The sequence below is a fragment of the Aythya fuligula genome, chromosome 1, assembly GCF_009819795.1.
Source record: "Aythya fuligula isolate bAytFul2 chromosome 1, bAytFul2.pri, whole genome shotgun sequence".
Lineage (NCBI taxonomy): Eukaryota > Metazoa > Chordata > Aves > Anseriformes > Anatidae > Aythya > Aythya fuligula.
In genome coordinates, this window is record NC_045559.1 from 85783725 (window position 1) to 85803361 (window position 19637).

Sequence of the window (19637 nt, forward strand, 5' to 3'; positions counted from 1 at the left end):
TTCTGTTTGCTGGGCGGGGAGCTGGGGAGGAGGGAGCTGAGGGCTTCCCGCCTCCCCCCTCTTCAGTTTTCCAACTTTCTGCCCCCGTCTCACGCTTTGCCAGCCCCAGCCCATGCCCCTGAGGGGACAAAGCCACGGTGGAGGGATGCCTTGGGATGGAGGAACCAGCCAGCAGAGGCAGAGACCTCCTGAAGCAGCTCCTGGCCTCCCTCCTCCTTCTCTGGCCCTTCCTTGGGCCTTTCCAGGGCTGAGCCCTGGCAGCGCAGGAAGCGCCCGACCGCAGGGCTGGGAGAGCCGTGATTTCCTCTGGCGGCCCGTTATCTGCCCACGGGCAGGGAAGGCTTCCCCTCTTCCTCCCCCCCGTCCCCCAAACTCCTCTCTCCGCCTCCCCTCAGCCTCTTGCGCACAAACGCAATTTACTGCCAAAAAAAAGTCCTCCCCCCCCTTACACTCCCCTCCACACACACACACACACACAGAGCTCCTCCTCGGCTAACTTCCTTTCAGCATTTTTTTGAGCTGGATAATCCTAGGATTTGTCAAAGGGGGGGAAAGGAGGGAGAGCGGGCGAGGGAGTCAGGACAGGAAGCTGGTTTCTCATTCCTCTCGCTGTCCGACGACGGCAGGAGGAGGGGAAGGGGGGGAGCCAGCGAGGAGCCTCGCACAGGCTCTTCCCCAGTCCCTTTCCACCAGCCCGCTGGAGCTCCCACTCTCCTCCGAAAGCTGGGAGAAGGAAGACCAGAGCGGGACGCCTGCGGCTGGCGGCGGCGACAGCCCGGCTGACGAAACCCAGAAGGGTGGCCGTGAAGGGTCCCGGGACAGCGCTGAGGAACAGACGTCCCCACCACCACCACCACCAGCACCATCTCGACAGCTCGGATGCTGGCACCCGTTCACCACGGGCTTCCCCTCGATGCGAAGCCTTCTGGGCTCGGGCTATGATCGCTGCTGCTGCCGGCTGGGGAGCCTCCTCACGCCCTGACCTTCCCCTGCTGCCGGAGCAGCCCAACATCTGGTGGGGATTAATGTTGATTTCTCCAGCCGGACGCCACACGGGACTCCCGATGCTACCCCCTGGAAGCGGGACACGGGCGGTGGTCTGAGGAGAAGAGACAGCTTTTTGCCTCCCAGCGTGAGGCCGGGGGGAGGGGGGCAAGGCAGGAGGGGGGCAAACCTCTTTTGGGACTAACCTCATGAAGAACAAGGGAGCCAAGCAGAAGCTCAAGAGGAAGGGAGCCGCGAGCGCGTTCGGCTGCGACCTGACGGAGCATCTGGAGAGCTCTGGTCAGGATGGTAAATGCCTCTTTATTCTCACTCTGGTTGTGGAAGAGCAGAGCGCGCGTCCTGTTTTGGGGTTTGTCTGTTTGCTCGTTCTCCGTCAGCATGACTGGAAACCGAACCTCTCCCAAGGGTGAGGGTTAAGCAACCTGGAGCTGTTTTATCTGTGGGAAGTGGAGTCACTGCCCAGGCACTCGCAATGAATGAACGAGCGGAGGATTGCTTTGGTGATGCGCCTGCATGCCCCTTGCATGAGTAGCAATGAGTGGGGAAAGGATGGGGACAGGGCTGTGTGAGTGGGAACAGACAGCCAAGCGTATGCTGTGCAACCCTCTCCCATCCCCTTGGCCTTGGGAGTGGGGGTAGCAGGCTTTTAGGGAGCTAGGCTTGGAAAGCAGAGAGTTGTCTCCTCCCAAACCCCAAAATCCTCACAAAGTCCATAAGAGGAGAGCATGGCAGGGCCTGTAGAGGGAAGCTGGGGATGTCCTATCTGCCCCTCCTTGACTCCAGGTCCCATATTGCCCTTTCGCTGCCGGACTGAGGCAGGACGGAGGCTGGGGATGGAGAACGGATGGGTGTGAGGTGCTGGGGGCAGCTGAGCTAATATTTTCAGTACCCTGCCTGTTATCTTTCCCTCCTTGCCTCCTCCCCCTGACCTCCGTGCCCCCAGATATCGGATGGGAACGCGGTAGCTCAGCCAAGAGATAACAGTGATAAGATCAGAGGGTCCCAGGCTTGAAGTGATCAGTCGCGGGTGCAGGAAGGAGCACAAGATTTTTTTTTCTGAAAGAGGGTTGGAGGATAAGAGAAGCAGCTGAGAGTTTGGCTTGCAGAAAGACCGGCAGTTTAGGAAGAGGAAAAATAAATAAGCGCCTGTTCCCATCCCTGCTGTTAGCACTGTGTGCCAGTCAGAGTTAACTAACTTTTACCAAAGCCAGGCTACTCAGAGCAAAAAAAGCTTCCAGCAGCAATGTCAGCTTTGTATGGGGAGGGCTGTACAATCAGGTCTTTCATTTGCTGATGAGCATGGCTGATGAAGTGCAGTGTGGAAGTACAGTGGCAGAGGGATGGACTGCTTAGCAGCAGCCCTTTCCACTGCACAGGGAGGAGGACAGTGCATATATCACTAAGATAAAATGTTATATATGTGCACTTATTTAGGTATGGCGGAAAAATAGACATTCAATTTCATTGTGAGACGACAGTAACTATTACTATATCTTTTAACTTACATAGCCCTTAATGGCAACTGAGTCGAAACAGCCAAAGTAACAGACTTAATGAACTGATATCACTTTGCCAGCACAAGATGCAGTTAGATAAATTCCATTCATTGCTCACACGAGCTACCACAGCAGAGGAACAGCTTACAGCTGTTTACAGGGACACTAAAAACAACGCAGGGAAGGCAGGTACAGAGAGTATATTCAGCTGAAGCAGTGAGGGGGATTTTTAAGAGAGAAATGTAATTACTGCAGCTGAAATTTTGCAAAACCAGCAAGATTTATTACCAGAAATCCTATAGTCCTTTAAAATTGTTTTTGGGGCACAAGAAAGAAGGACATTGTCTTTAGTCTCATCTGTGGGATGGTTCACAGTTCCAACCTACTTAACTCTCTGCACTGAGGAGCACCGGGGGAGGACACGAAGTCCCTTTCCCTTTATACAGTGCTGCTGTTTGCTGAATAGCACATCCCGCTGCCCAGTGCTGTGGGATCCTGAAATGAAAGGCTCAATTGTTGTAGGTTTATTGGGAAGAGTGTAAGTTGTGTTGGTACAATTCAAACTGTTGGGATAGTGGGAGAAGAAGTCAGAGAACTGGAGATAACTTGTTTCTCTGCTAGTAGGGCTCTCAGGATCAGTAGGAATGTGACCAGCGTGGCCTCTTGAGAAGAAACTAGTGTTCAGATGTCACCAGGACATCGTAAATATGCAGCCTGTAACTGTGAAACAAAATCAGAAGAACAACCAGGGTGTGAGAGATGGTTGGTTTGAGGTTAAATTGTTCTGCTAAGAGCAGTTCTCACTGACAAGCCAGTGCTCCTGCAAGCTGAGGCTGTGTCAGAGGCGTAAAGCAATAACTTTCTGACTGCTTTAGACTGTGCTCTGCGTTTAACTGGTGGGATGCTGGCTCTGGCTGTTCCCTACTTGGAAGCAGCGATGATACAAGACCGTTCATGGTAGCTGGCAGTGCTGAGGAGGGGTAGAGCGCTTTGGCTGCTGTCCAGGAAACGGTTTGCTGCAGAAAGCAGGTTCTAAAACGCACCCAGAAGGGTTAACTGGGAAAGAAGATGTGGCTGTAGGGACGGTCAGATTGGTTCTGCATTTGTGCTCAGGTGCTGCCCCGAAGTTCTGCTTTGTGTGGCGGGTCCTGCACTCACACAGACAAAGACAAACTGAGCCCCACACTGCTGGTGCTGGGGCAGAGATGGCAAGGGGAGCGGCTAACATAGACAATTCAATTTGCCTTTTTTTTTTTTTTTTTTTTGATCTGGATTAATGCACAGCCGTTACAGTTAGGGGGTGCCGCACTACTCATGCGATGCTTCGTGGAGGCAATACACGCGTTGGGTCCCTGCATGCTTGCAGTCATAGAAGAGCAGCTTGTGTGCTCTGTATGGACCTTAGTCCCTGTGTCCTTGCCAAATTCCAGTGGAGAGAATTCTGTCCTGCTTAAGGTATCAGCATTTCCTCTCTTGTCATGTTAACTGTTTAATAACTTGCTACAGTCCTCATCAGAGATGTCTGTGTTTCAATGAAAGGTGGAAAGATCTCTCGGTCTCCCTTATCAGATGGCTGTACCCAGGGCTCAGTTGTCATAAGCTTTATATAAGGCAATAAAAGCTGTAGCAGAATTACAGAATATTTAGGAGCGGTGTAGACGTAAAGACTTCAGCAGGTACAGCAGGGTAGCTCAGGGGATTAAAAATCAGTGGTGATGGACAGGTAGATGTTTCTGTCTGGTGGTTTGAAGCCTGGCTGTGTTGGATTTACCATATTTCAAGGCAGCTCCTGTCATTGCTGCATTTGACCCTACTTGGCCTTTTCCTGCTGGCAGTCTCGACACAGAGGCTGGTTATGCTCCTTACAGAGGGAGACTGTTATCAGTGCTCCCAAGCATCTGAAGTCATGAATCAGGCCACAAAAATCATGAGATAAAATAAAAAACGGTGCTGGGTTCTTTTACTGCGTTCTGTTTTCTGACATGTCAGTGTGCATCTGAGTTATGTTTTCAGGTCTTTCTGCTGGCTAGAAGCTTGGGGAAGAACTAGCAGCCCTTCCTCCCCACAGACATTCCCAAACAATGTCTTGGATAGTAGTGAATTTGAGGAAAAGGTCCCATAGGCCATAAAAGACTGGTGACTGCAATACCAATGAGTAAAAGGCTTCTGATTTCATATGGTGCCTCTTCTGTCTCTGCCAGCATCGAATTCGCACATGGAGACAAGTGGTCTTCTTGACTGTGAAACCTTCACTAGAAAGCATGTTTGGGGCATGGGTAGGCACTCATGCAGGAGGAGGTTTGCACTAATGCCACCACTAAAACGTTTTATTGTGGCTGGAGTGTCTTAAAATGTTGTAGCAGTGCAACGGAGCTAGTGGGTATTAACCCTGAATGGTTCATATTAGAGTTATATTTTAGCCTCTGGATAATCAGCCAGGTGTCCAGCAGAGAAAAGCAGATAGTGCTTCTGCTGAAGTTAATAAGAGCTGCATGTCAGGCCCCCAGCTCCTGTTGTAACAACAATATAAATGTATAGTGATGGGTGGGCCAGCAGAAAAGACAAGTCGCAAGGCTGTGTACAAACCTTAATTGAGGCAAGACAGTCTGCTCTGCTTAAGGGAACAGTCAGAAAGAGTAGCCTTGCTTCTGGTCATATCAAAGAATTGCTGTAAGAGGGGGCTGGAAAAGTCAAAGCTGTTAGAATGAGAGGAACCAAGTCAAAATGGAGCTTAATATTTCCAGTATTCCTAGTTTGGGAGATTCAGACTGGAGTATCAGGTATATAAGCAGGTACAACTTCCATGCTTTCTAAATGGAAATGGCCACAGCATCTATGAAACTTGGATTATGCTGGTAAAAGATGATCCAGCCTTTTACTTAGGAACCACTACTCATTCAGATCCACCTTTGCTTCATTTGCTTAGAGCCAGATGCATTTCCTTCAATTTTATTACAATGGCGTCTAGAGGCAGGGCAAGGGGGTGATACCATGATGGCAAAAGGCCAAATCTTGGATTAGACACCTTCTTCTCAACCTGCTGGTCAGCTCTGCATGCCTTAGCTTCCCCCATTTGCCAGAGAGTTAATTCTGCAGTTGCTGTACCACTCTGTGGTTTGTTCCACATCTGTTTCCTGCCTGATGTTGTCTGGTTGGGATGCAATGAGCTCAGCTTTTCCCCTTAACCCCCTCCCACACTCCCCACAGCTCCCTCGGTGATTCTCATCCTGAGCCTGTAGCACCCTAAGCACTTTCGTTCTCTTTGTCTGAGGCTGGTTATTGTCTTTATTTGTTGTTGAAATAGGGCTGCTTCGCTACAGGAGGCTCTCTTGTGCTCTCCTTCTCGCCATGGTAGAGCTCAGGGCTGGCCTGGAGGCAGGGGAGGGAAAGGGATTGGTGTTCTGCAGACATAGCACAGGGAGACATTATCAGCCTTTGCAGTGACTGCTTCTGCCTTCTCACAACTGCATTTGAATGAAAGAGTAAGAAAAGGTTTCATTTAGTGCTAGTGGTCTCACAGAAACATGGTGGTTCTGGCTGGTGCTAGTTCCCCGAACAAAATCTTAACTGCTGCAGTAGGTCAAGGATTGTCAAGCAATTCTGAGCAATAATCCAATGGTAATAGGCTTTGTACAAAGGAAAGGTGGCCCTTGAGGCCACCTTTTTTGGTCTGGTTTGGGACAGTCCCTTAGCATGCTGCCTGCTGCCTGGTTTTGATGCTCTGTACTTAATCACGAAGCTGCCTCTGCTCAGGCAGATGAGACCTGCCACTTGGGAAGAAAGTTTGCCTCGACGCCTCCCATCAGAGCCAATCCTTAAACCTGCTGCCCAGATGTGAAGCAGCTTTTCTGGTCCATGGGGCTTTCTTTCCTCACACTTGCACGTGCAGCTGAGTATGTCTGGGATAAGAGCATGCAAGGATGAGCATGGGGGCGTGCACAAGCCCAGAGCACATGTAAGCGTGTAGCAACCAGCATGTGCTTTCGCCTAACATAGCTGAACATCAAAGAGTTACCCAATGCCGCTGCGTGTATTTCTAGGCTCCTAAGTGGAATTAGATGCTGCAAACTTACACCACGAAAAAATAAGCATTTGTGATTACCTTCTTTTCTCCTTAAGCTGCTCTTCCTGTGTTGATGGATTGAAGTGAATGCATGCCCTTGCTTTTGGTTAGGTGATTTTGGTTAGCGATGCACGCAGAAAGTCCTGGGAGTCCTGGGAAAGCTGCTGGAGGATCATTAATGGCAGCGTGGAAGAAAAAGAGAAAAAGAGGAGGCCTTTTTTTAAAAAAAAAAGTCTCCTTGGAAAAATGAAAATGCCACATGCTCATTTAATCTGCTGCAGAATGAAGAGCTGCCCTCATCCCGCTCTCAAAATTAGAAACTGTGGCACTGGGGATTTCTCTCTCAAGAACTGATCTGAAAAGAAACCTTCTCTTTTTGGGGCCAGGTTTCTTTTAGCCCACATCAATTCCCTGACCCACCTCACGTCGGGTCTAGGCAAACACTTGTTGCCCTGCACAGGAGGAAGGGGCAGGAGCTGGGAGGAGAAGGGAACAAGAAAAGCCTTTTGGGCTGGCTTGAAAGGCAGTAGTCCTCTTCTTTCCTTGGACATGCAACTGCATCTGCTCTGTATTTCCCACTGCTGCTCCATGACTTGTGCTCTGTGGGGTCCGTTCCTGGCAGGAAACATGTAGCTTGTGTGGATTTTTAAGTCTACATCCCCTCATCTTTGTTTCAGGAGCCAGAGGGACAGTTGGTCTCTCACGTTTGGGGCTAAAGAAGGGGGGCTGCATTGTTATACAGTGAAGGAGAACCGTGGCAGAGGGGTCCTAAGAGCTGAGTGCATGAAGTGGAGGAGCTGGGCTGGGGTTACCACTTTGGGGTCTGCCAAGGCACGTGAAGGGCACAGAGAGGTGAGGCAGAGCGCTGCCAAGATGGATAGCAGAGGGGGAAAATTGTTAATAACACAGAGGTTGCTTTTTCTCCCCCCTGTTCTCACAAGCAGAGTGCCACCTTTTGGGTCCCAGATACCAGCCTCTATGGCAACAAAGTGAGAGCAATGAGACACTGGGAACAACGGGAGCAGGAGCCATCTGTCTGCTTCTGCTGCTCCACTGTTACTCCTTGCTTTGGACCATGTTTGTGTTACTTCCTCAATCTGTTTCTGGTTCCTGGGAGCTGTTTTATTTTTTTATTTTTTGTCACTGTGGCACAGTGTTGCTGCACTTAAGAATTCATGTTGCAGCTCCTTGTTCTGTATTGACTTTTCATTGCTAGCACCGTGTGATTAGCGGGGAGCTCTTTCACGCTGCCTCCTGCATTACGTTTCCCCTACCAAGCACTGCAGGAGGCACACGTGTCCTCTGCATGCACCAAGCCCCACTTTGATCTTGCCTTCTCCCCCATCCCTGGTGAAGAACAGCATGAATCACGTCGTGCCTGCAGATCCTAGATTAGAAAATGTATTTTGATTTAGCAAATGTTTTCTCTTTGTGGGGAATAGCTGATTTCATCTGGACATGGGGCACCAAGGACTAGGGACTTCAGTGCCTGTGATTTGACAACTTGCAAAGGCTCAAGCAAATAAAATACCTGCAATGGATGAAATGCTGGCACTGCACAAGGTGGATGTACAGCACAGGCTGTTGTAAGTGTGGCAAACAAGTAGGTTGAGTGTCCCGGTACTCAGATACAGAGTTTCCAGCAGCTACCTCCAGTCCTGAGCTACCATCAGGGGCCTAAGGGCATGCGGGGCTTTGACAGGGAAACCTGCTTGTGGACATGATGCTTAGGGTTTAGTGGTGGATGAAATGGTAGTGTTAGGTTGATGGTTGGGCTTGCTTTTAAGTGTCTTTTCCAACCTAAATGATTCTATGATTCTAGGTACTTATTAGAATATCAAGGCTGCTGACTGGCTCCACTGACGGTTGTTTTAAGGGCAACTAAAGTGTCCATCTATATTCCATCAATTCCCAGAGCCTCAAGACCCAATTATCCTTTGTTCTTATGCCAGAGCCTTCAATTTCTCCTCCGATAACTTCAGTGGACATGTTTTGCATCGTCAACAAAAAATTCTGCAGCATGTTTACAATGGACACAGACAGAACAGAGTAACATAAATTTAATTTAGTGTTAAATCAAATAATGTGGGGCAACTGTGCTGACTGTATTATTAACTTTCCTACTTAATGCAATAATGTAACCCTCTGTTTTCTGTATTTCTCTGAAGCTGCAAGCAGACTTTCTGGTCTTCTGCACCAGAGTGACTGAAGATAGGAAAGAACTTAACATGGGCCTTGGGACCTAGCGTGCTGTCAGATGTATAGACCCTTGTATATAATGAAGTTAAAAACACTGTTACTGAACTTCCCACTTACTAGAGTGTTAAATCAATGCAGTTACTGTGTGTGGAAGTGAGGAGTTCAGTCTCTACAACTACAGACCTTCTGGCATACACCACTTAAGTGGACAGGGAAGTCCCGGTCCTCTTCTGCCTCCTCCTGGAGATGGCTGCCCAGGACCATGTCCAGTTGAGTTTTGAATATCTCCACAGGTGGAGATTCCACAACCTCTCTGGCCAACCTGTGCCATCCTTGGAATTTGGCACAGTTTGATAAGTATTTCCTTGTGTTCAGATGGAATCTCATGGTTTTTAATTTGTGCCCATTGCCTCTTGGCATCCCAGTGGGCACCACTAAGAACGGCCTGTCTCCCTTTTCATCATTCCCTCCCTTCCATCAGGCATTTGTTAGAATTGATGAGATCCCTCTGGAGCCTTCTCTTCCCTATGCTGAACAGTGCCAGCTCTTTCAGCCTTTCCTCATGTGAGAGATGCTCTTCCTTAATCATCCCTGCGGCACTGAGCCGGACTCGCTCCGGTAAGTCCATGTCCTATCCTGGGGAGCCCAGAGCTGGACACAGCACTCCAGACATGATCTCAGCAGTGCTGAGTAGAGGGGAAGGATCACCTCCCTCGACCCACTGGTAATGCTCTTCACGGTTCTTCTAGCATCTTCTAGTAATGTACAGTTTCTGTCAGAACTTGGCCTCGGCAACCAAGGCCGGAAATTTCAGTAAGTAACTAACATGCAACTGAGACAGCATTGAGCATCCTTTCTGCCCTGGTTAATGCTGAAAATGAATTATATTTTCATAAAGGGCCCCTGTTCTTTAATGGCTTCTGCAGTCTTGCTGCTGGCCAGCTCGAGCAACTTAATGTATGCTTTATATAACATGCTGATATGCTGCATTTCGTGAAATCTGTGCAGCACCTTGGCTTAATAAAGGCCTAAAAATAATGCTGCAAGGCAGCATGCTATTCTCAGGTGCTTAGATGGGTAGTCCTGCAGGCACCAAGCCAGGGACTCGTGGCCTGACTTCTCCCTTTGCTGTTTGCTGTGTTACGTGCCCTCCTCCAGCACGGGGACTGGGCAAGGCAGGGGGACATGTGTGTCCCCATGCAGGATGCTCAGCTGTGGCTGCTGCTCTCCAAAATATGCCCTGAGCAGCTGAGCAGGGTTCACAGCCATTTGACTCCACCTCCTCTCTGCCCTCTTCTACACTCAAGGCTCAGCTAACTAAATGCCTTTGGAAATGCTATTATCTCCCGTGCTCTCTGGGGCCAGGAGCAGCTTGAAGATTTATCATCTGGAACAGGAGGCTTCGTTTAGTTCTGTAAAGCACAGAACAGTTAAAGAAAGAATAAAAACTAAACCCCAAACCAAATGGAAAACTCCCTTTACAGCTCATGTCCTTTCTTTGCTCTTTCCCATCTGTGATGGTGTATGCATTTGTTTTTGTAATGTGATTGAATACGTGGCTAAATGGTTAGAGGAGATGTACCTACATCTCTAAAACAGGGGTTGAACAGCCAAAAGGCCAGGAGACATCCTTGCTATAATTAAGCTGTGTAACTTGCTTTCTGCAGACTGTAGACTAGAGAGTGGATCAGATTCCCCAGTACCACCTTCATTTAGAGAATATCACTGTGGTTTTCACCAGACACAGCGGCATCGGTGCTGCCTTTTTTTTCCTGAAAGGTGCTGACGTGCTCGCAAACTTCTCTAAATGTGGGATGCAGGGCCCAGAAGGCAGGGTGAGATCCAGGCCAGAGCCGTGCAAAGCTCACCGGCTCATCAAAAATGCTGATTTGGCAAAGAAAGGGAAGAAAGGGAGGGGTTTGTTTATCTGAATCTGAATATTTCAGATGGGATATTCTTGCTATTGTTAGTATTCTGCACTTGCCATCTCTAGCAGTGAATGTGACTGTCTGTCCCGTTGCAGACAGGCAGCTTGGCAGCCCAACAGGGCCAACCAGCACGTGGAAAAACACTTGCTCCGTGTGCACCTTGTGCTTGTTTTTCCATTCATCCTTCATTATGGTGCCGCAGTCACACCCCGGGAGGTTCAGAGGTGTGATCGGGCAGGATGAGCCCTCCTTCTGGACCCTGGTGTCTGCAACACAATCTGTGTGAAATAAATAAGCTGTCAGCAGGGCTGAATTGCTTTCTTACACAGAATTGGAGAGGGAAACAGCTTCACCACCTTGCTCTTTTTATCCTCCTAGTGTTCTCCGCTTGGTATTGCATTCGTCTTGCCCTTGCCCTGGTCAGGTAGTTTCAGATCCGTGAGAGGCTAAATGAGAACAAGCTCTCCTGTGAGATTTATTGCACCTTCTGCTTCTAATCAAGCCAGAAAAATAGAGCAACAGCCTTCCTTATATAATCCTGTTCTCTCCCTTCCCGTCCCTGCTGGAAACCAGAAGTACAACAAGGTAGAGGAATGCAGCAAAGAAAAGTTAAAACAAATGGTCTGGGACCTCTGAAGAGACAGTGGGGCTTGGCCTGGGGTGATGGCTCCGGGTCACAAGGAGGGTGTGGGGGATTCTCCCTCATCGTTAGCACTTTTGGTTCCCCTTACGTAGCTGCTTGCTTTTCATTTTTTTCTCCTTCCATTTCAATAGCTTCATTGCCAGGATGGCAATATGCATCTGTTGCCAAAGTCAATACATCAAGCGTCTGCGCCTAAGGCGGGCTTAAGAGCAGTAAATGGGAAGAGCTGTTTTTGATCTATTGACTCCATTATTCTTCCTTCCTGGCTCCATCACGAGCGTCAGTCACAAACTGCTGCCCGAGGTCTGCTGTGTAAAGCCACAAAAGGGATCCGAGCCAGGAAATTCTGTCCCAGATCCCAGCAAAAATTGGATCTGGGGTCCCATCTTGGACTTGCAGTGACCTGGATGAGACCCTCCTGTGGCTCTGTCCCCAGATCAGCCAGGCACAGGTGACCCAGGCTGGCAGGCAGCTCTCTGACACTGCTAACAAACCTGCTTCAGGGGCAGGGAAGGAACCAGCGTAATAAATACAAAGCAGGGTTAGGACTTCTAATTAGTCCTCATTTCTAGCCGGCTAAAATACCCATCTGTCACTCTGCTGCAATAATGAGATTTGAGAAGATTAACTGGATACTGCTCAGGCTCCTAAACATGGCAGCTAAATAAGCGTGCTGCTACTCAGCCCTAAGACCTGCTTGCAGCAACCACAGCCTAAGCAGGCTCATGTCTGGCTAGCGCTTGCATGGGAGTTACCCCAAAAAATCTGCTGCCAGCAAGGGCTGGGTGATTCAGGAGATGGCAAGCTCAGCATCAGCCAGTCAAGTTGTTGCCCTGGCATCTTTTCGGGAAATGTTGCCGTTTAGGTGCAGAGTAGGACAAGGGCACCAAACCTTTTGATGCTTTTTAAAAAGTTCTAGTTTATCTTTATTTCTAAGGGATAGGGACCTTTTTGTGTACCTACTTGCTGTGCCACGTCTTTCCCTTTCCAAAAGCAATTTCAGCTGGAGCTGTGACTTGTTTTTACTCAATGTCCCGTACTGTCACGTAGTGCTGCTCTGCCCAGTTCAACAGCTGCCACCTCCCAGCCTAGAGTTGGGTGGAGTGAATCTTGTTTTTGCAGTTTGTGAAATATTTCAGGATGTAAGGCGTTCATTAAATTATTTATGTTAGCTCTTGGCCATTAAAGACAGACCTGAACTGCAGCTCTGTATCCCAGAGGCTTTTGAGGCTTGTCCTTGCCCTAACACACAATGGTTTGCTACTTTGGATTTTTTGTGCTTCTCTTATGACAGCTCTGAACTCACTGCAGGATGGTGGAAAGCTCTGGCAGGTGAACAAGGGGTGACAGCAAGGGTTTCCTTCATAAAATTATATACCTATGAAAGGGTTTTCTTCATAAAATTAAATACTTATGAAGGAAATTTAAGTAAGAATAGGTTACGAAAAAAAAAAAAAAAAAGGAAAAGGAAAAAGAGGCACTAGACCAGGTTGCTCAAAGCCCTGGAAGTGTTCAAGGCCAGGTTGGATGGGGTTGTGAGGAACCTGGTCTGGTGGAAGGTGTCCCTGCCCATGGGAGGGGGTTGGAATTATATGGGCTTTGAGGTCCTTTCCAACCCAAACCATTCTGTGATTCTATGACATGCATGCGTTTGCTCTGGGAGAATGGGGAAAAATAAGGAAAATGTGCTCCTGCCCCTTGCCAAAGAATATTTGCAGAATATGAAACTCTTCTGTCCATCACGGGGGTGAGGGCCATCTCCGACGCCCTCCAGCAAGGGCAGCTTGCATGTTAATTAGCCCATCCAAACGAAACGAGCCTACAGCCCGACAGAGCCGTGATTCAGTGGCCAAACAATGTCCGATTATTCCATCCCGGGAGCACGGGGCCGGTCCCTGGCTTGTGGGCTCTGTGTGAACGAAGGCTGAGTTGCTCAGATCTGAGCTGGAGCTGCGTGGAGCAAGGGAGGTGGTGGTAGGACTCCCACCGGTGACATGCCACTGGCCATGGCAAGCTCTGCTCCCACAGAGACACCTTAAGGAGAACGTGACAGCCATTTGCCAACTGATCCCTGCTGCTAGGAGATGGAGAAACAATCCAGCATCTATCTGAACTAGCAGTAGGGATTACCTAAACTGGAATTTAGCCAGGATGCTGTCTTGATTTCTGCTAATCTTGCAAAAAAAAAAAAGTGCTACAAAAACTTTCTGCAAGACTGCAACCTTCATTTTACAGACACCGGTTTAGGAGGGAGTCTCTGCAATAACACAGCTTTCTCTGCACGTTGTGGGACATGGTTCATTACTGGCTCATGGAAAGGACTGCCCTAGAAGTCACTGGCAGCAATTTCGATAGATTCTGGTTTTGGGATCAGGCCCAACCTTAGGTTATGGATAGAAACTAATGATAATGCATCCAAAGAAACAGCTGGGAGGGGGGAAGTGTGGCAGAGAAATGAAAAATTGACTGGAGGTAATGAACATGGAAAGGGAAAAAGGGCAAAGTCAGAATGGAGAAAACATGTGAGGAAATCCCAATATGCTTACGCTGAAGAAGGGCAAGGTTGGAAAAACTTGCCTGGGAACAAAACCAACCATATCAGAGCAACTGGAGACTGCCAGCAAATAAGAGAAGAGAGAGAACCGTAAGTGGGTGCAAGATTCAGAGTCCTGGCACTTGTGTAGTAGGGGTAGAACAGATGAGGAGAGGCTTTTCTGAGTACAAGCAGCCAGGAATAGCATTCAGCAGCAGCAGTGGTCAGTGAAGGAAAACGCTCACAGCACCAACAGCTCTTCTTATCCCACACTCCTCTTCCAGCTTCTTACCCAAAACTGAGTCAGTGTGAGAGATGAGGGAATTATTTCTGGCTCCTTCCAACCCCTGAAACAAGCTTGGTTTTGGAAAGTGTGAGAAGTTGCCATTGAGTTCCTACATTGCCAGGGATGCAGTTTTTCATCAGCTAACTACATTTTTTCATTCTCCCTTTGGTGCCTAATTGATTTTAAAATGAGCTTCATTCTCTGAACGGTTCCAGAGTCTATGGGTGTGAGCAGCAGCAGCTTTGTCTCGCTTGGGTGAGCTTGCAATACTTAATGTTTAAACGTGCTCAGCTTTGTCACATCAGCTTCCTTCGCTTTGGAAGCCTGTGCTATGGTGCTCTGAATCAAAACGTCTCCAGCTTCACAGTCTTCAACAAGTTTCTGCTTTTAGATCGTGCGGTTTGTCCCCCTTTGAGGTGACAGGCTGCTTGTGCAGGGAGACGAAGGCAGCCTGGTGTTTTTTTTCGGTTCTGAAACCCTCCAGCCTTATACAAACATCAGGATACAGGTCTTGGCCCAAAGCCTCTGCCACAGCAGAGAACTGCAAAGGCAACGAGATGATTGACTTATACGGCAGTACCAGAGCTATCAAAATGTAAGGAAGTTTGATTAAGTATGATCTCAACGCCCTTTTCCTGCAACACCCCTTCTTGTGTTTGCAATGTGTTTATTAGTGCCTCAAAGCCCTTAGTACAGCAAGATCCAGCAGTCAGAAAGACAAAAGAAACACAGCCCAGAACAGCAACTCCTTGGCATTCGCCTTTGAAGAAACATAGAGCATTAAAGGATTTTTTTTTTTTTTCTTACTTCCTCTTTCCTTGCTTCCCCCAATCTTTGTTATTCCCGGCGACGACTGCATTTATTTATTTGCCTCTTCCCAAACCGCTGGACAGACGGGGGCTCCGTCAGAGAGTGGTCTAGCCCTGCTGCTGGAGAGGGCAAAACAATGGGGCTTTAATCTGGGCGCCTCCAGCAGCCGCCACTGGCCAGAGGTTTCTCTGGGTTCCCAACACGGAACAGTCGCCTCTTTCATGAAGCGCCTGTGGGATGAGCCCAGGATTGCTACACCCAAAGCATTTCCATGCTGCAACGGCTCTCCGAAATGAAATGCTGCCGAGAACACCGCCTGCAACGCCCCGAGCTACTGGGATGTCCAGTGTGAGAGCCTCTTTCTTCCAGGCCTGGGCTGTGTTTGCTGTCCGCATGCGATCTGAATAGCTCAAGTCTGGAAAGTGTTTAGGAAAGCGTCTAACTTTTCTTCTTCAGGGAGAAAAGAAGGGCGAAAAAAAAAAATAAAAATGGCAAGGGTAATAAAATAGTTTCCAATGATTTGATGCAGTGTGGCCAAACTGTTTGTAATCATTTCCTTTAAATTCCTTTTATATAGGAAGAATTAAATACGAAATCATGAAGCAGGAAGCAGTCATCCTGCCAGCCAGTGACATGTACAGAGAGATCAGAGTGAGGCGAGAAAGACACAGAACAGCAGGAGACATGCAGAAACCTTTTTTAGCTCCCTCTTTTTCTTCCTCTTTTTGTTTAGCATACACATCCATGTAGTACTAACATTTCTTGCCCAAAAGGAGCTGCGGGAATCTCCTGCTGTTCCTCGTCTCTCCGATGGCAGCCCTGAACCTTCCTGCCTTGATACGTCTCATCTGTCTGTGCTTCCTGATGGATTTTGCAGTCCCCAGATGTTTGGATACCTGATTCATCTCAAAGGAGACTGTGAAACATTAAGTATTTTTAAATACCCAGCTTTATAATTGCTTTGTTTAACTTTGCAGCATTCTGAACTCATATAAGGCAATAATAAAAATCACTGCTGTTTTCCTTCAAAGGGTTTTGCTCTTGCTGCTTCAAAACTTGTGTGTGTGTGCAATGGCTTTTGCCTTTGTACTAGCAAGGTTATAACATTCCTATTCCCCGAAATCATATTTTTTCAATTCTCTTTTTCAAACCCTCTAGAAAGCTTCCTGACAAGAGTGCCCAGGCTATTGTGTAAAAGAGGGCTGAGGTTACCCAAGTGCTACCAAATCAAAGTTAAGAAATTTCCCTTTACAAATCCTGAAGCCAGAAGAAAAAGACCTCGTGTCTGTTGTCTACAAAGGTCTATGGGTCTGCAAAGCTGACTTGAGTTGCCCTTGAGGTTTGCATATCTCAATGTCAAGCTCAAGAGCCTGCTTAGGTTATGCTCTGGAGGTCTGGCGCTGGCCTCTCTGCTGTCTCTTGCCCGAAGCAGGAGATGAGGATGCTTGTCTGGAGCCCTGTTCATTTTGAACTGGTTCTTCTCAGGTTTCTCTGATCGGCGTTGAATTTGAAATAAGGGCTCCTGAGATCAATTTCCCTGAAACCTGGGGTGTTCAGCTGCAGGGTTTTTATCTGAGTCTGTTTCTAGCTTGGCTCCAAGGGAAGGCAGAATGAACGCTACAGGCCAGGAGCCTACAGATGCAAAAAATTATAGGCTTTAAAATGTCACTAGCTGTGCATATAATGGATATTCTTTGGATTTTATGATTAGCTGTTGTGTTTAGTTGGCCAATGCTGCCTTCTTGATGCAATTTATAACGTAGTCTCAGGTCATGGCCAGGCAAGATGAATTCAAAAGTTCCTTGGATTTCCCTGGAAACATCACTGTCTTTTGCATCATTTCCTTCATTTCTTCTGAGCAGGAAAAGCTTGCTGATACATACCTGTGACTTCCATACACTTTGCCATCTCCTCTTCCATCCTGAGTCCAGCAAGACATCATCCACCCAAATGTTTACCCATATACTGTAAAACCAAGGGGACAGTTATAAACCAAGCTCTGCAGTTAAATCATGGCAATACGGCCAGCATTTCACATCAAGGGTAGCGTGTTACATGTGGGGTCCATACAACTGACTGCCATCTTGTGCTCTCCCCAAAGCCATCCTAAATAACAGGATGGCCCGAACACTGTGTGTGTGTCTAACTCTGCATGAGACCGAGGACCCTGAGGGGGGCAATTAGGAGGATGCTCCTTGGCTGCATGTTGCTTCACAGCAACCTTCACATGCCCGGGATCCAGTGTGTCCTTTCTAGAGCTCCAGCAAGTTGCATCTCTCACACTGGGACACCAGGAGTGTAAGGGATTCGTGTGCTGGCAGAGAAAGGGTGTCTTCATTTTTTTTTCCTGTGGCTCTGAAAGGTTTTTCCAGCACCTTGTGGCACTCTGACACCATGCCTGCATTTCAGCATACTGTCTTTTAGCACTGAGCTCCTCCAGAAGCACAGGCTGTGTGGCGCGGGGCCAGCTCCTGACCTCAGTGACACTAGCATGAATCTGGGATGCTGCAGCCAACTGGTATGGAAGTACTTCAAATCTGCATATACAGCAAGTGTTTTCGGTTGTAAAGAGGGTTACAATTTCATCTAGCACAACAGCAGAACAAAAGCAACATCTATGAGACTGTGACACCCTTCAAAGTGGAAAATGTGCTCCTTGGACACCCACACTTGTCTCGTTATCACCAGGCTGAGCCAGGAATTAGCTCCAGGGAGGTCCAAGAAATGCACCAGAACAAACCCACTAGGAGTGAAAAAAAAAAAAAAAAAACCAACAAAAAACAACAACAAACAGATTTTAGGTGAATTTGCCAACAGCAGGTAACACTGCTTTGATTTACTGCAGTTGTCATTAACAGTGGTGGTACCATCAACCCCAAGAGAGATTGCGTTGGCCTGAATCTCTTGTGGGACAGAGTGCTGAGAAAGTACTGGTGAGGTTGGATACATACCAGAAAGCTTCGATGACAGTGGAAGGATGGGCCATACTGGACACCTGGAGATGAGGCATTGTCTGTTTTCAGGGAGCCTGACCACAGAATGACATTAAGCGAAGCCAAACTGCAGACAAATACGATCTTTTGTGAGACTTGTTGCAAAATTCCCCTTTGACCAGAGCTTTTTCTGCTGTAATTGGAGAAAATAAATTGGTTATAAACAGCAAGGAAAAAAAGAAAAAAGCATTGTGGTAGAAGAAGGTCGATTGAACCTGAGAGTGATGCAGAACAGAGAGCACAAAGAGCCTCAGCTCATTTGTAAACACGGTCACATCCATAACATGACGACTACCAGGGAAGTGCAGTACAGCCACACTACTTGGGCTCTTCAGACAGAAGCCAAACATGTTTCAGAAAGGCTGAGAGGCCAGGGCTGGTATTTTCAGTGTGTTGGTAGGCAAAGCAGAGAAAGAGCAGCACGTATGTCTTGGGAGCCCCATGAGGATCCCCTGTGGTAGAAATACTTCATGTGGGCAGGGGAGTGATGCTAAGGCAAGCACTGCAGCGCAGGCTAAAAGTGGATCCTATGATGGGGCAGAGAAATACGGCCTGGGGCTGACAGCTGACTAACAGCATATCTTCCTCCCCATCTCTCCCAAGAGCCACCCTGTGATGCCTTGACAGCAGGCGGACACGTTTTGTGGGTACTCCCCACGGCTCAGGCAGAGCCTGCTGGGCTCTGCACAGGCTCTCCCGTAGCCTTGTAGGGCCAGGATGGCTAGCAGTGCTCTCCAGCTCTGCAGCCAGCACTGAATGAGTCCCAGCTCATCTCAGAGCAGCCCCAGGGGCCTCCAAAGTGGGGAATGGCATCCGTGCCCACGTCCAAGGAGAGCCCCAAGCTCCTAGAGCGGCTCCCTGTCCTCCCGGCAGCATCGGCAGCTGCTGGCTCGGAACAAAGAGCCTGCATGTCCCTTTGCGAGCCGGGGCAGCTGGAGGTGGATTTGTTTTCTGTTGATTTCATGGCAGCGCTGCTGCTTCAGGCCGCTGCCGTGGTATGAGGAACAACAACGTGGTAGAGGAGACACCCAGCAAGTTGCTGGCTGCTCCACGGCTGCCCAGTCTGCATGCCCAGCGTGGGAAGCGGTCAGACCACCCCGGTGGCACCGACAGAGCCATCATGTTTGCTGACATTTCAAGGGAGCCGAGGAGGGAACAAAAGCTGGGAGCAGAAGCCTTTGATCCAGCTCAGAGCTGCAGTTGGAAGATACAGGACTAAGTTGTAAACACCAGACCCAGATTTCCCTCTTTTGCAGGGGAAGCATTTTAAACCTTCACTTGGGTCCCTTCAGTTTGGCCTCCAAGGGGAAAAAAAAAGCCATGCAGAAAACTGTGTGCCCTGTGAAACAGAGATGAGAGGTAAAGAAGGGAAAGCAGTGGTCAGCTGAGGAGATGAAAGAGGTCAGAGGACAGAGTTCAAGAAGTTTGGGATAACCGATCTGTGAACAGACAGGACAGCAAAACTTTTCCATCAAATTCAGGCCTCCCCTCCTACCCCCACCAATACCTCCATTCCCTGAAATGATCAGAAATAATGCAGTTTCTTCCCAGATAGCCTCTGGGTAGCTTCTTGCCATTATTGTGGTATTTAGTTATGAGAGAACCATTCACACGGGAAAAAAAAAATAAAAAATGAGAATTAGAAGTGAGATCAAGCCACAAGGCCTGGATCCCACTCCAA

General features: G+C 48.4%; 1 protein-coding gene across 1 annotated transcript in view; it reads left to right on the forward strand.

Annotated features, from left to right (window-relative positions):
• Positions 1-476: 476 nt before the first annotated feature.
• Positions 477-19637, forward strand: part of ARHGAP31 (Rho GTPase activating protein 31) — a 58852-nt gene continuing 39691 nt past the window's right edge. Inside the window, exon 1 of the mRNA XM_032207652.1 lies at positions 477-1293. Within this exon, the coding sequence (XP_032063543.1) occupies positions 1194-1293 (100 nt within the window). The 5' untranslated portion in view covers positions 477-1193. The remainder of the gene's footprint in view (positions 1294-19637) is intronic.